This window comes from Tupaia chinensis, unplaced genomic scaffold, assembly GCF_000334495.1.
Source record: "Tupaia chinensis unplaced genomic scaffold, TupChi_1.0 Scaffold000322_1, whole genome shotgun sequence".
NCBI classification, from domain to species: Eukaryota; Metazoa; Chordata; class Mammalia; order Scandentia; family Tupaiidae; genus Tupaia; species Tupaia belangeri.
The window spans coordinates 5772416-5786363 of NW_006159816.1; the positions used below are offsets into that span (position 1 = coordinate 5772416).

The following is a 13948-nucleotide window of genomic DNA, read 5'->3' on the forward strand; positions in this document are numbered from 1 at the left end:
TCTAAATTTGAATACTAAAAATTAACTATCCTGCTTAATTCATTGGGTTATGATAAAAATTAAGTAAGACAATTTATAGGAATTATTTCTTGTTTTATGTTATATAAAGTCATCATACTTTCACTATAGTTCAACAGTGATTTCAATATAACTATGGTATAATCAGGTTTTGACTGGTTCTATGGCAGTTAAACAAAAGTTAATATTATTACTATAGAGTAAAAAGACAAAGAATTTATTAATCATATAGTATCTCCTATTATAGTAATTTATATATATCTTCTCCCCCCAATAAACCGGCTCCTCAAACAGTTACATACTTGTGCTGAATACATATCTTGTTCCTACCAAGGGCAGGTCGGTCGGTCTCTCTCTCTCTCTCTTTGTTTTAAAAGAGGTTTTTGCCTTAGGGTGCATAGGCTTGCCAGGGAGAAGAGACAGACGGTGAGAGGGAAAGTGAGAAACGCCCCTCCAAACGGAATGGCCAAGCCTCAATCCATTCTCCTCCATTCTCCTCTCAGGATCTTGGGCACACAGGCACACACACATGCACTCAGTGGGATTTTCAAGCCATTGGGTCTGGGACTCGCCATTGGGTCGGCCATGTGGGAGTTCAACAATGTAACCACTATGCCATCTACTAGCCCCCTAAGCAAAATTTTTGGTAGATAAAAAAAATTTTTAAAAGGCAAAGACGGGAAAGTCTATGGCTCAGTGGTTAGAGTAGTTGAATCTCACATGGTCAACTCAAGTTCAAGTCCCAGACCTGGCATCTTGAGAAACATGCTGGGCATATGTGTCTGAGTGCTCAAAATCTCAAAGGGAGAAATGGAAAAGGGAATGTAGCATGACCATACCCCATGGGAGATGCTTTCTTGCATTCTTTCTCTTTCTCTGCCCCTTTCTCTCTCCCCGAACCCACCAGCTGAGCACATATACCCTCCAACAAGTTTAAAAAAAAAAAAAAAAAAAAAGAGGCAAAGAAGAAAACAAACTATGGGTACACAAACAAGAAAACAAACAAAAAAGCTACAGAGAACATATCCAGTGTACTCTACCCAACCCAAGTTAATAAGAAAATACGAAAAAAAGCATTACTGTATGTAAGTAGGAAACTGGTACGACTAATTCTCTTCATATTTTCTACATAGTCTATCAGAAGTACAATGTACAAAATCACATGCAGACATGGCTTACTGACTTCAATGTGAATCAGCTATAAGCATCCCCATCCATCATAATATCTGAGATAGTTCAAGGATAAAGGATAAGTCTTCTTTATAAAATAAATGGTTGGAAATCTGGCATTTAAATTTTTGCTCAATATGGTGATGGTCCATGGCCAAGTGATTAAGGGTGCCAGATCCCACAGGGCTGACTGCAGTGGGAATCCCAGTCCTGGCAGCTTGAAAAACACACCGAACACATATATGCATATACCCAAAATCCTGATGGAAGAAGAAATGGAGAAGAAGAAACTGTGACATTATGTCACATAGGAAATGCTTTCTTCCTCTCCCTCTCTTATTGACTCTGTCTGTCTCTGGCAAGTGCACACACTCTGTGGCGTATAAACAGAAGGAAAAACATAAACAAAATTCTGTGTCAACACCATTACCTACATTATTTCCATTAATCTTCACAATAACATTCTGTAGTACTTATTACTGTTCTATTTACACATGCAGTGACTGATTTAGAGGTAAATATGCACAAAGTAAGGTAAACCACTGGAAATCCAAACAGATTCCATTTTCAAAATAGGCTATTCTTAAACTATCTTCTGGGGAAATTGACTTTTTTTAACTTTGAAATGAAAAGAAAGGTTGATGGGGAACAATCAAGTGTCATATCAGAACTTACTGATCAATTTTAGCAACATTAAAGTGGGGTAACTAGCCATCACATACCTCCCCTCCTGATTAAGAGCACCATTAAAGAAAAACATATCGGGCCAACATGTGGCCTAGTACTTAGAAGCACTAGACTCCCACATGGCCAACCATGGTTCGAATCCTAGACCTGCCAGCTTGCTTTCTCACTTTCCCTTTATCTCTGTCTCTGTCTGGTCAAATTAAAATAACAATAATAAATGGAATTAAATAAATAATACCTTTTATAAAAAGAAAAACAAATCATTATCTATAAGGTACTGTAAGCAAGAATACTTACAACAAACAAAAAGAGCTATGCCTGAATCTAACTTAACTAGACTTCACATATGAAAACTAGTTCAGAGGATATATAAGATCTAGAGAAAGAGTAACATAACACCAAAAACAAACAATGAAGTCAAAATATGCCATTCTGTACCATAAATAACCTAGTTTCTTCAAAAGCCAGTAACAGAACAAAACAAAACAAAATAAAACAAAAAATAATGTGGGACAGGAGGCTTTTAGGTAAGGTGAAACAACTGAAAGTTAACATGAGCCTTCTCTGGATTTCATTTGAAAAAATAAACTGTAAAATAAAGGGATTTTTGAGATAATTAAAAAATTGTAAACTGCATATTGGTAATATATGAGATTACTTATGATTTTTCCTAAGTGGTAACAATCTAGTAGTTACATGAGAAAATGTCCTTTTTTAAAAAGAGATACACAGAAATATTTAGGTGTAAAATACTGTTAACACCAGGATTTACTTTTAAAATACTAGAGAAAAGGGTTGGCTCAATAGCACAGTCAGACACACAGGAAGATTCAGGTCCAGTTCCCCTGGTCAACCTGTACAGACCTGGCATGGGCACTCATAAGCCTGGATGGCTGAGAAAACTGGGATGGGGGCAGAATCACGGCACAAGACCTTGTTGAGGTACTTAAGGTATTTGTCTTTCTCTCTCTCTCTCAAAATTAAAAAAAAAAAAGAAAAGAAAAGGAAAGGAAAAGCTTTAAGAAATTACTAAAAGAAAAAAAAAAAGATCATGCCAAGTATAACTATATATTTTTTTTTTTTTTTTGAGAGAGGTTTTTGCTATAGGGCACATGCGTCACCAGGAAGACAGAGGTAAACAGACAGAAAGCGAGAAATCACCCCCCAGGGGGATGGCCACACTGCCATCCCCTTTCCTCCATTCTCCTCTCCGGATCTTGGGTATGCACGCACATGCACCCGGCATGAATTTAAGTCATCAGGTCTGGGACTCCAACTGCGGTCGACTACATGGGAGTCCAGCAACATAGCCATTATGCCAACTGTTGGTCTCGCCAAGTATGACAATATGACAAAATACTAATAGCTATTTAATTAAAGGTATGGGTATTCTACTCTCTCTACTTTGGTGTATGAAAAAATTCTCAACTTAAAACATTTAAAAAATTTCTTCTTATAATTAAGAAATATGTAACCAGGAATACTGTTGAATATACGTAGATAAAAGTCATGCTAATATTGAAACTTGGTACAGTTGCCTTAACAGGGTGGGGTGCCAGCAGGTGGTATGGTGGTTAAGGCACTGAATTCCCATATGGCTGAGCACTATTCAAGTCCTGGACCCAGCGACTTAAGAATCACATCAGGCATGTGTGTATGCGTTCCCAAAATTCTGAGAGGAAACGGAAGAGAAGGGATGGAACGAAAAAGGTTGATGGGGATGGCATGGCCATCCTCCTAGCAGAGAGATGAGAGGTGTGGTTTCTCACTTTCCCTCTTTCTCCAGCAAGTGTACATGTCCTATGGCAAAAATCTAAAAAACAAAAGACCTTAACATGACACACTGTCCAAATCTTGGACCATAATGAGCAAAAACTTTAGAAAGTAATTCTATCAGAGGGGCTGGTAGGTGGCATGGTGGTTGAGGGTGCTGGACTCTCACATGGCTGACTGCAGTTTGAATCCCAGATCTGGTGGCTTACTCTCTGTCTCTCTGTCCCTCTCTGTTCAAATTAAAAAATAAATAAAGTTTAATAAAAAAATTCTTAAAAAAGAGAAAATAATTCTATCGTTAAAATAAGTTATGTCTTCAATTTATCCTCTAAAAATCTCAATGCCATTTCTGTAAATTTGGTGAACAAGTTTTGGTGATCCAAATTAACCTTAAATAATATTATCTGTTCTATATTTTAATACTACAAATTAGGACACTTAGTGTGCCAATATTTCAATACATGTTTCCCAAAGTATCAATTTCACATGTCAGTCTGGTAGAACAGCATCAAAACATATGCCGTAGAGTGAAAGAGTGAACTCAGTTTGTAGAGATCTAAGACAAGGGTAATTACAATAATGAAATACATTTAAGATAAAATGGACAATAAATAATCTATCCATAACAACTAAGATAGGGTCATAAAGACAAAGTTTTAAACAGATACTATCTTCAAATATTTATTAAATTGTCATATACCATTTGTGACGTGTCCAAAGAAATAATTGTTCTTGTCTCATCTGCAGGACACATCAGGCCATATGAAACACTTGTTCCTCCTGCCAAAATAGGAAACAACAACTTTATGTTTAAATATTTTATTTTTAGCTAACTTTCTAGGGCAAATCCCTAATATAGAATACACAGACAGTCCTGTTAAAGAAGTGATACTTGTACTTTGCAAAATGCAATTTGCAAATGCTAACATACTAAAGGCAAATGCCCCTTTATTTCATGCTGTATGACAAAATGAAGCAATATTATGGAACTGAAAGCAATGGGCTATGGCTCCAACCCCTGGAAATGGCACACTTGAGTGAAGCCCCTAGTAATTTGTGGAACTCCAAAAACATGACTAGAAAGAGTCTAAGCTAATGACTACTGTGGCGCGCTAGCTTAAAACAAAAAAGTTCCATCTATATAATTAGAGACATTATTACCTCCTTTCTAACTTAAGATTCACTCATTATTCAAAATAATATCTTCTATTCTCATACACTAAGACTTAATTAGAATAGAAAGAAGTTTAAAGTGTCCAGTTTATTTACATGTTCTTTTGTGAAAAAGTAATTTTAACATGTAATAAATAACACATGAAAGTATTAAATATACTTCTACTTTCCTTTAACATTTGTTGTCAAAGGAAGAATGTCATCTTCATAGGAATAAAAAAAATACAATGTTCTCAGTTCCTAATCAGATCTGTATTACCATATGGTAATTATAGTACCTTCTTAATTGGAACTTCCATATGCTTTAGATGGAAGAAAATACGTAGAAGTCATCTTACACAAAAAGTAGAGGGGATGCTGATCTATCATTTTCACTTACCCTTAAGGTGAGACCATGAACCATCAGTTAAAAACGTGATGGGGACCAGCAGTTGGCATAATGGCTATGTCACTGGACTCCCAGGTAGTCGACCATGGTTCAAGTCCCAGACTCAGTAGCTTAAACTCACGCCAGGCAAGTGTACATGTGTGCCCGAGATCCCAAGAGGAGAATGGAGAAGGGACTGCAGCATGGCCATCCCCCCAGGAGGTTGATTTCTTGCTGTCTCTCTGTCTCTCTCTTTCTGGTGAATGCACATGCCCCTATAGCAAAAACCTCTCCAAAAAAAAAAAAAAAAAAGAACATGATGTCTACAATCCGTAACCACACTACTTGCTGGTCATAATCATTAAATATCATACCATTTCATAATAAATGACACGTACTGCCTTTATTTTGCATGAATTCAACAGAAAATATTAGCTGAACAGGGAATCCAAGACTTCTGAAATTGTTAGGGTCCCATTTCCATTCCATCAATGTTAATTTGGTCAGGGACAATAATTTCCTTTGGCTTATGTAAATTATTAAAACAACGTAGTCAATAAAAAATCAAAAGAGATCAAATTCATCTTAAAATATAAAGCAATGTCAGTTTTCCACATATTAAAAGATACTCATTTAGTTATCATTTTACTGGTTGATCCTTTACTCTGCAAAGAACATTCTGTTTCTTAAAGGTTTATACTGGATATATTTATCCTTAGCCTTTGAGGGGAAAAAAATCATCTTCATAAACATACATGTTGGAAAATAAATACCAAGACAGAAACATTGCCTGGGACCAGCAGTTAGCGCAATGGCTATGTTGTCGGATTCCCACGTAGTCGACCGCGGTTTGAGTCCCGGATCCGGTGGCTTAAACTCACGCTGGGCACGTGTGTGTGCGTGCCCAAGATGCCCAGAGGAGATTGGAGGAGAAGGGATTGCGGCGTGACCATCCCCCCTGGGGGGTGATTTCTCGCTTCCTGTCTCTCTGTCTCTCTCTGTCTGTCTGGCGAGCGCACGTGCCCTATAGCAAAAAAACCTCTCAAAAAAAAAAGACAGAAACATTGCCTTACTTAGACATTACTCATAGCTTCAACTATGATCCATATGGGAAGAAGCCATGAATTAAGGAAATACCACATCTCAAAACAGTTTAGGCAGACCTACTTATAATAGAAATGAGCACCATAAGTCAGTTTTTAAAAAGAACTACATCATAATTCTAAGAACATTTATTATCGGTGGGATGATACAAATATTTTAAATAGAATAATTTATGTATTAAAATGAATATATTAATTTTAGATATTGAAATTCAAAAGACATAATACCTACCACCAATTGGTATGATACAAAGGTTATATTTGCACGCTAAATTCACAATCTTAACTACATCATCATGACACGCTGTGGAAAAAAAGGGAAAAGAAATCAATCACAGGGACATGAATAAAATCTGGGTAACCCTGCAAAAACAAGGGACTACATAGTTCTTTAGTACCTAAAATTTTCTTTCACCTATTCATTCATTAACATGTTAAATAGCTATGTTAAAATGGGCTTTTTAATGTTTTTAGCTTTCCACTGTAAAATTATTTTAGACTTACAAAAAAGTTGCAAAAGCAGTAACAAGAATTTTCTTCACCCCACATTCATATCAGCACTTACCTAACCACAGTCTTTACCTAAGTTTCTAAATCCATCAGTTAACACTATGAATACAAAGACCTTATTCAAATTTTGACAATTGTCCCACTGATACTCTCTTTCCTGGTCAGGGATCAAATGCAGAACCACCCACTACATACAGCCATCAGGTCTCCTCAGTCTTCTTTGAAGACGCATATTTCCTCAGTCTGTCTTTGACTTTTATGACTATGACACTTTGAAAGACACTGGTCAATTTTTCTCAGAATGTCCCTCAATTTGGGTCTGTACATGGTTTCTCATGAACAAATGCAGGTCATATATTTTGGCAGGAATTCCAGAGACGTGACCGTGCCTTCCTCAGTGCATCACATCTGGAGGCACATGCTATAGCCATGTCTCACGTCTAGTAATGTTCACTTTCATCATTTGATCAGGTAGTATCTGCTAGGTTTCTCTAGAATAAGGACTCTACATCTCCTGTTGAAATGATCTTGTGGGGAAACACTCAAGCTACATAAATATCATGTTTTCCATTATACTTTCATCCACTAATTACAGCATCATAATGGTGATCATTTATTCTGTTTTTAAGGAAATGTTAAAATTTTACACAAAATATACTACACATAAACTCCTTTCTATTATATATAACTAAAGAGTTCTCTGTACATAAATTACAAAGTCAGGTGATTGTAGAAGATTTTAAATTCCAAGCAAGAAGCCCTAAGACTCAACTTGACTGGCAACAGGACATTAGTGAAGATTCTCTTTTCTTTTTAGAAGTGTTTTTATTTAACTTTTATTTCTTTTTTAATTTGACCAGAGAGGAAGAGAATGAGAGAGAGAGAGAGAAAGTGAGAAAGTAAGCCACCAGGTCCAGGACTTGAACCAGGGTCAGCCATGTGGGAGTCCAGTGCCTTTAACCACCACACCACCTGCCAGGCCCTCATTAGAGAAGATTCTTAAAGAGGGAAAAAACGTGATAAAAAAATTATTTTAGAAAGATCAATTCCCTAATAGAAAGTAGGATGGCATGGAGGAAGAGAAGAATCCTGAGGCAAGGAAACTATGTAAATATACAGTCTTAGATGTTAAGAGCCTGAAAGGGAAATAGGATGTTAAGGAAGGGCCAGCCCCATAGCCAGTGGTTAAAGGGAGCTGGATCCTGCAAGGCCAGTTTGAATCCCAAGCTCAGTGGTTTGAAAAATACCCCAGGTGCATGTGTGTGCATGCCCAAATTCTCAGGAGGATGGAAAAATTAAGGAGGAACGGTCGTGTGACCATCTCTACTCCCACCCTCTTTCTGGCAAGCATAAACACCATCTGGACATTTAAAAAAATTTTAAAAAGACAATAAGGAAAATAAGTATCCATAAAAATACTGTTCTATAAAAATTGCAATAGTCATTTCTCAGGTTTGCTTAAAGCAAGAATATGTCCTTTGTATCATTCATTTTTTTCTAATAATTTATTTTATTTTCTATACATTCAGTTACATTATTTAACTTACAAAGTACATTTCAATATGTGAACATTTCTTTCCAATCTAGCTGATCAAAATATCTTCAACAGATAACATAACTACCTCCCCGTCCCATCAGTGCTCTGTCTCCGTATTCCTCCTCCAAATGTCCTTCCCCAGGTGCCACTCCTCCACACACACATCTGGCATTCACACCCATCTCTTGTGTTTGTACATCCTTTAGCCATTCAGTTTCAGTCATAGAGTGCAGACATTTGGTATATATTAAGTGGGGATATACAATGTCTCTCCTTCAAAGCCTAGCTTGCTTCACTCAGCAGTAAATCTTCCATATTCTTCCACTTTCTGTCAAAAGTCAGAGTTTTGTTGTTGTTGTTGTTGTTTTTGTTTTGTTTTGTTTTTATGGCTGAATAGTATTTCATAGAGTATATGTGCTACAGTTTTCCAATCCATTCATCTGTATGGGGGCATCTGGGTTGGTTCCATATCTTAGCAATTGTGAATAGCGCCGCAATAAACATCGATGTGCAAGCACTTTTCCGAATGAATTCTTCTGTCCTTTGGGTAGATATCAAGAAGTGGGATTGCTGGATCATATGGTAGTTCTATTTGTAGGCTTTTGAGGAATCTCCAAATTGTTCTCCACAATGGCTGTACTAATTTACATTTCCACCAGCAGTGTAAGAGAGTTCCCCTTTCACCACACACCCCTGCCAACACTTATCTTTTTTTTTTTTTTTTTAAATCTTAGACATTCCAACTGGGGTTAAATGGTATCTCATTGTTGTTTTGATCTGGATTTCCCTTATGATGAGGGATGTTGAGCATTTTTTTCATATGCCTTTTGGCTATTCAGTAATTAGTGTGAATCAACAGCCCTCAGAATGGGAAAATATTTTTGTAAATTATGCATCAGATAAGGGACTGATAACCAGAATTCACAAGGAACTCAAGCAACTGTTTGGAAAAAAGATGATCAGCCCTATTAAAAAATGGGAGAATGAAGGACCAGCAGTTGGCATAATGGCTATGTCGCTGGACTCCCATGTAGTCAACCATGGTTTGAGTCCTGGACTCAGTGGCTTAAACTCACACCAGGCACGTGTGCGTGCGTGCCCAAGATCACGAGAGGAGAATGGAGGAGAAGGGATTGTGGTGTGGCCATCCCCCCGGGGGGTGATTTCTTGCTTTCTGTCTCTCTGTCTCTCTCTGGCTGGCGGCGAGCGCACATGCCCTATAGCAAAAACCTCTCCAAAAAAAAGTATTAAAAAAAAAAATGGTAGAATGAGTTGAAAAAACCCACTCTCTAAAGATGTATCATTCAATTTTTAAATGAAAATCCATCTTTCAGCTTTCAAAGTAAGCTTATAGAACATATTCTTTGTGGTAAAATTTTGTATTAAATCAAATTCTAGGTTAATTAATAATTAATAAAGCCATGAAGATGTCTGTTAAAAACCTTTAACAAGGCAAAACAACTTTCTAGGATATCACCTATTTAAAAGTCTTCCTGGACCATCTTATCTGGCATAGCATTCAACTCAACACCTACCCTTTTTACTCTACCTTTTATTATCCATACTTTTTATTAGAACTATCTTTCTTATTTTGAGGTATTTCAGATCTTGACTTTCATCTATATCTATAATAACCAAACTACAAGTTATGGAGAACTACTGCTGAGGACTATTCCATAATAAGAAAGTCCAGTTCCCACTGGAGAATGTTACTAATCTCTAGTCTTTTCATCTTAGTGTATCAGCTAGAATAAAAAACATTCATGTAAGTATCTTGAGTCAAAGGAAGAGTTATTTATGCCTTTATAAAACAAAACAAAACAAAACAAAAGAGCTACATAATAATATAAAACACCATTTGCCACTTTTTCTTAGGAAAAAGGAGTTTTCAAAAACTTTCTCCATACTCCCACTACCTCCTCTGTGTCCAAAGCTCAAGGCAGGTCATACCACTGGGTTCATCACATCTTCGGATCTGAAAAACCACTTAAGACACTCTTTTTGAGTCTTAGCAATATGGAAAACAAAAACTAAAGAGCTGGGGCCGGCAGGTGAAGTAGTGGTTGGGGGCACTAGATTCCCACATACCAGGCAGCAGTTTGAGTCCCAGACCTGGTGGCTTGCTTTCTTGCTCCCCACCCCCCCCCACAATTCTGTCCCTCTCTGATCAAACTGAAATAAATAAATTTAGTTAAATGAAACAATTATTTGAGGAAATAACACTCAAGATACAATGAGACTGCAAGAAAAAAGATGTAGTAGCCTCTCATCCTAGAGAGGTAAATAGGATTTAAGCACTGGACTCACTTCTGTTTGCTTTTCCCACTCTTTCATTAAATCCATGCATACTTGCAAGTTAGCTCTTGCACAATCTGGCCCTTCTATAGCAGAATGAAAAATATCTGATGCTTTTCATGTCCAAAGACTTCTGAGGAAGATGTCAACAGCCTTCCTCTTTAGAAAAATCTCTCTTCTCATCCATAAATGCAATTTACACATGTAAAAATGTGAATTTGTACAAAAACTATTGTTTTATTTGCATAAAATTAACCTTGATGTCATATCTTTATGCTTCTTTATCACCTCAAAAGTCTAACTATAAAGCTGGCCCTTTGTGGGACCAGCAGATGGCATAATGGTTAGTTACATCATTAGACTCCCACATAGTTGACCGCAATTCGAGTCCCAGACCCAGCAGCTTAAAGTTCATGCCGGGCAGGGGTACGCGGGTGCCTAAAATCCCAGGAGGAAAACGGAGGAGAAGGGATTGTGACGTGGTCATCCTCCCTGAGGGATGATTTCTCACTTTCTGTCTCTCTGGCAAGCACACGCACCCCATAGCAAAAACAAACTCTCTTAAAAAAAAAAAAAAAAAAAAAAAAAAAACACGGATCTTTGTTCCTATTCAGTAAATCTATATCACAGGATGACCTGGGGCTTAGAGATGTACACATATGTAACTTTTTAGCATTTTTTTCATTTCAAATTAGAATGTATATTTGCAATTTACTATAGCAGTCTCAACTGTGCTTAACATGATAGTGGCTGAAAATGAAAGACATTTTCAAAAAGCCCTGTAGTCATCCATATTTATTTATTTAGTCTTCTTGTCTGCAGGGAGAAAAAAGGTAAAGGATTCACAAATACTACTAACTAAGTAACCTTTCAACAAAATATCAGTCTTCAGCTTGCAAAATAATTTCTTTATAATGAAGGGAACAGCAGCAACAAAAGATCCATCTCAGCTGCTTCTTTCTTCCTAGAGAACTCAGCAGGTTAATTATATCCTAGGAGTTTCTCTGCATTGAATTTGAGAGGTGGAATGAAAAGAAAAGCAGACTTTCTGTTCTAAATCATGGAGGTAATATGTAGAGAAGAGATCTCCACCTTTCAGGAAAAGGGAAAATGGCTTGGGTAAAAGAAGTAGGACTACCCACTCTAAGAGACAAGAGATCGTACTCAAAAAATGGTAACTCTTGTTCACTGTTGGTGAGAACACAGATTAGCAGAACCATTATGAAAAACAGTATGGAGGTTTTGCCAAGTGCTGAATTTTTAATTTTGTTTTCAAGATGAATATAAAAGCACAAAATGTTAAGGAAAATGTTCTTCCCACGATGAGGAACCACCTGCTGGTTCCCCCATCAACACCCTTCTTGGCCTACCACAGGCAGCCCAGCAGATGTGCTTGGCCTCTAGGGGGCCAGCCTGCCCCCTGCCAGTGGCCATCTGGCCCAATGCGCCTTGGGCCATCCTCTTCGCTCTGTCTTATATGCTTTATTTTTCTTTACAGCACTTATCACTATCCAATATATTATATATCTATTTATTATTTATTTTTCACCCACTAAATTGTATGGCACCTGCTAACAGAGATTTCTCATTTTGTTCGTTGCTTATCCTCAGCACCTAAACAGTACCTAACTTGATCTTCAGAGGCCCAAAGTCCTGGTATAGGACACTGAAAATAATACATAAATACTAAATTTAATAAATGAGGTAATTTTTAAAATGTTATCATTAAAATAATTTTTTAAGTTTTACAAACATATTTATCACTGACAGTATACATTGCATGAGTGACTATTTGCTCATACTAAATAAAAAATAGGGATATCCATAGTGTAAAGGTCACAGTGGTGACAAATCCTGCTTTAAGGATTACTCCAAATCAGGAAGTTACATATATGGTAAATCTTTACTTAGACAAGCCATAGACATATATTAACCCAACATGGAAAAGTTAGATTCAAATTAAAGCTGGAATGAAAGATAACTACAATGATAGATTGATTTCCCAGGTATGTATATGGGTACATTAGTATCCAAAGTGAAAGATGGGACAGTCATCCTTTGAAATATCACATTGCCTCAAATAGCCATGTTACCTCAAAACTTGCCCTCAAGTAAAACAAACGCTGGAGTTCACGAACAGAAAATTTACATTGAAGTTAAGTAAAGGACTTGGTGGACTGGTAATCTGTTGGTAAACAAACTATTTCCAAAAAGTCCTATACTGAAAGAACCAACAGAAAAAAATTATAAGTTTGAATCAGCCAGGAACACACCACTCATATATATGCACAAAGTATGTAAAAAGGGGCCAGCAGGTGGTATAGTACTTAAGGTGCTGGACTCCCACATGGTCGACCACAGTTCAAGTTCTGGACTCCATGGCAAAGAAAATATCTAGTAGTTCTCAAGATATATCAAAGAAAAAAAAAAGATATATCAAAGTCTGGCCTAGGAACCAGCAGTTAGCATAATGGTTATGTTGCTAGACTCCCATGTAGTTGATCACGGCTTGAGTCCTGGATGCCCTGGTTTAAACTCATGCCGGGCACATGTGCGTGCGTGTAAAATAAATAAATAAATAAATAAATAAATAAATAAATAAATAAATAAATAAAAGTGATTGGCCTGTTAAGTTTCCTATAGAAAATGAAAAATGATAAATTTTGCTTTCATATTTTCCAGTAAAAAATGGAATCAAACTTCTCCAAATCTTGTTAGAGAAGTAACATAAAGCTACTGAAAAAAACAGGTAGACATAACAAAAATACTTGTATTTGATGATATCTTTTCTTAAGGACAGGTAAATTTCTATATTAAAAGACAAAAGACTTATTTCATAACTATTCCAAATGTCCAGAAGAATATACATCACAAGTACCAAGAAAGTAATTTCATCTCTGCTATGTATGCTCTTGGATTTTCCTTCTGAGCACCTCACCTCCATCCTGCTCCCATATTACAGTATACTTTTAGGGAGGTCAAATGATGGCACAGTGGTAAAATGTAGCATTTTGCAATGGACCCACATGGGACAGTCCCAGGTGCCCATCAAGAGACCTCCCTGAGCATACTAAGGCAAATGCATCCCTGATGATGCAAGGCTGGTGTGGATCGCAGTTATCACGAACATGTTTGGGGTGCTACCTCACACATGGATATGTGCTTTCTCACTCTCTCTCTCACACACACACAAAGAAATAAACTTTTTAAGAAGATAATTTCGCCCACAGACAGTTTCTCTGAAATAGAAGGATTTCATCTAGGAACTGAGAGTTCATTAACAAGACAGTTGAAAAAAAAAAAAAAAAAACAAAC

The 13948-nt window shown here is 36.9% G+C and overlaps 1 protein-coding gene across 3 annotated transcripts in view; it reads right to left on the reverse strand.

Annotated features, from left to right (window-relative positions):
• AGPS (alkylglycerone phosphate synthase) overlaps positions 1-13948 on the reverse strand; it is a 135974-nt gene that overhangs the window by 105008 nt on the left and 17018 nt on the right. For all 3 annotated transcript variants that reach the window (XM_027773119.1, XM_014589018.2, XM_027773120.1), the window contains exons 5-6: positions 6524-6595; positions 4349-4428 (exon numbers count right to left, since the gene is read on the reverse strand). In XM_027773119.1, the coding sequence (XP_027628920.1) occupies positions 4349-4428; positions 6524-6595 (152 nt within the window). The remainder of the gene's footprint in view (positions 1-4348; positions 4429-6523; positions 6596-13948) is intronic.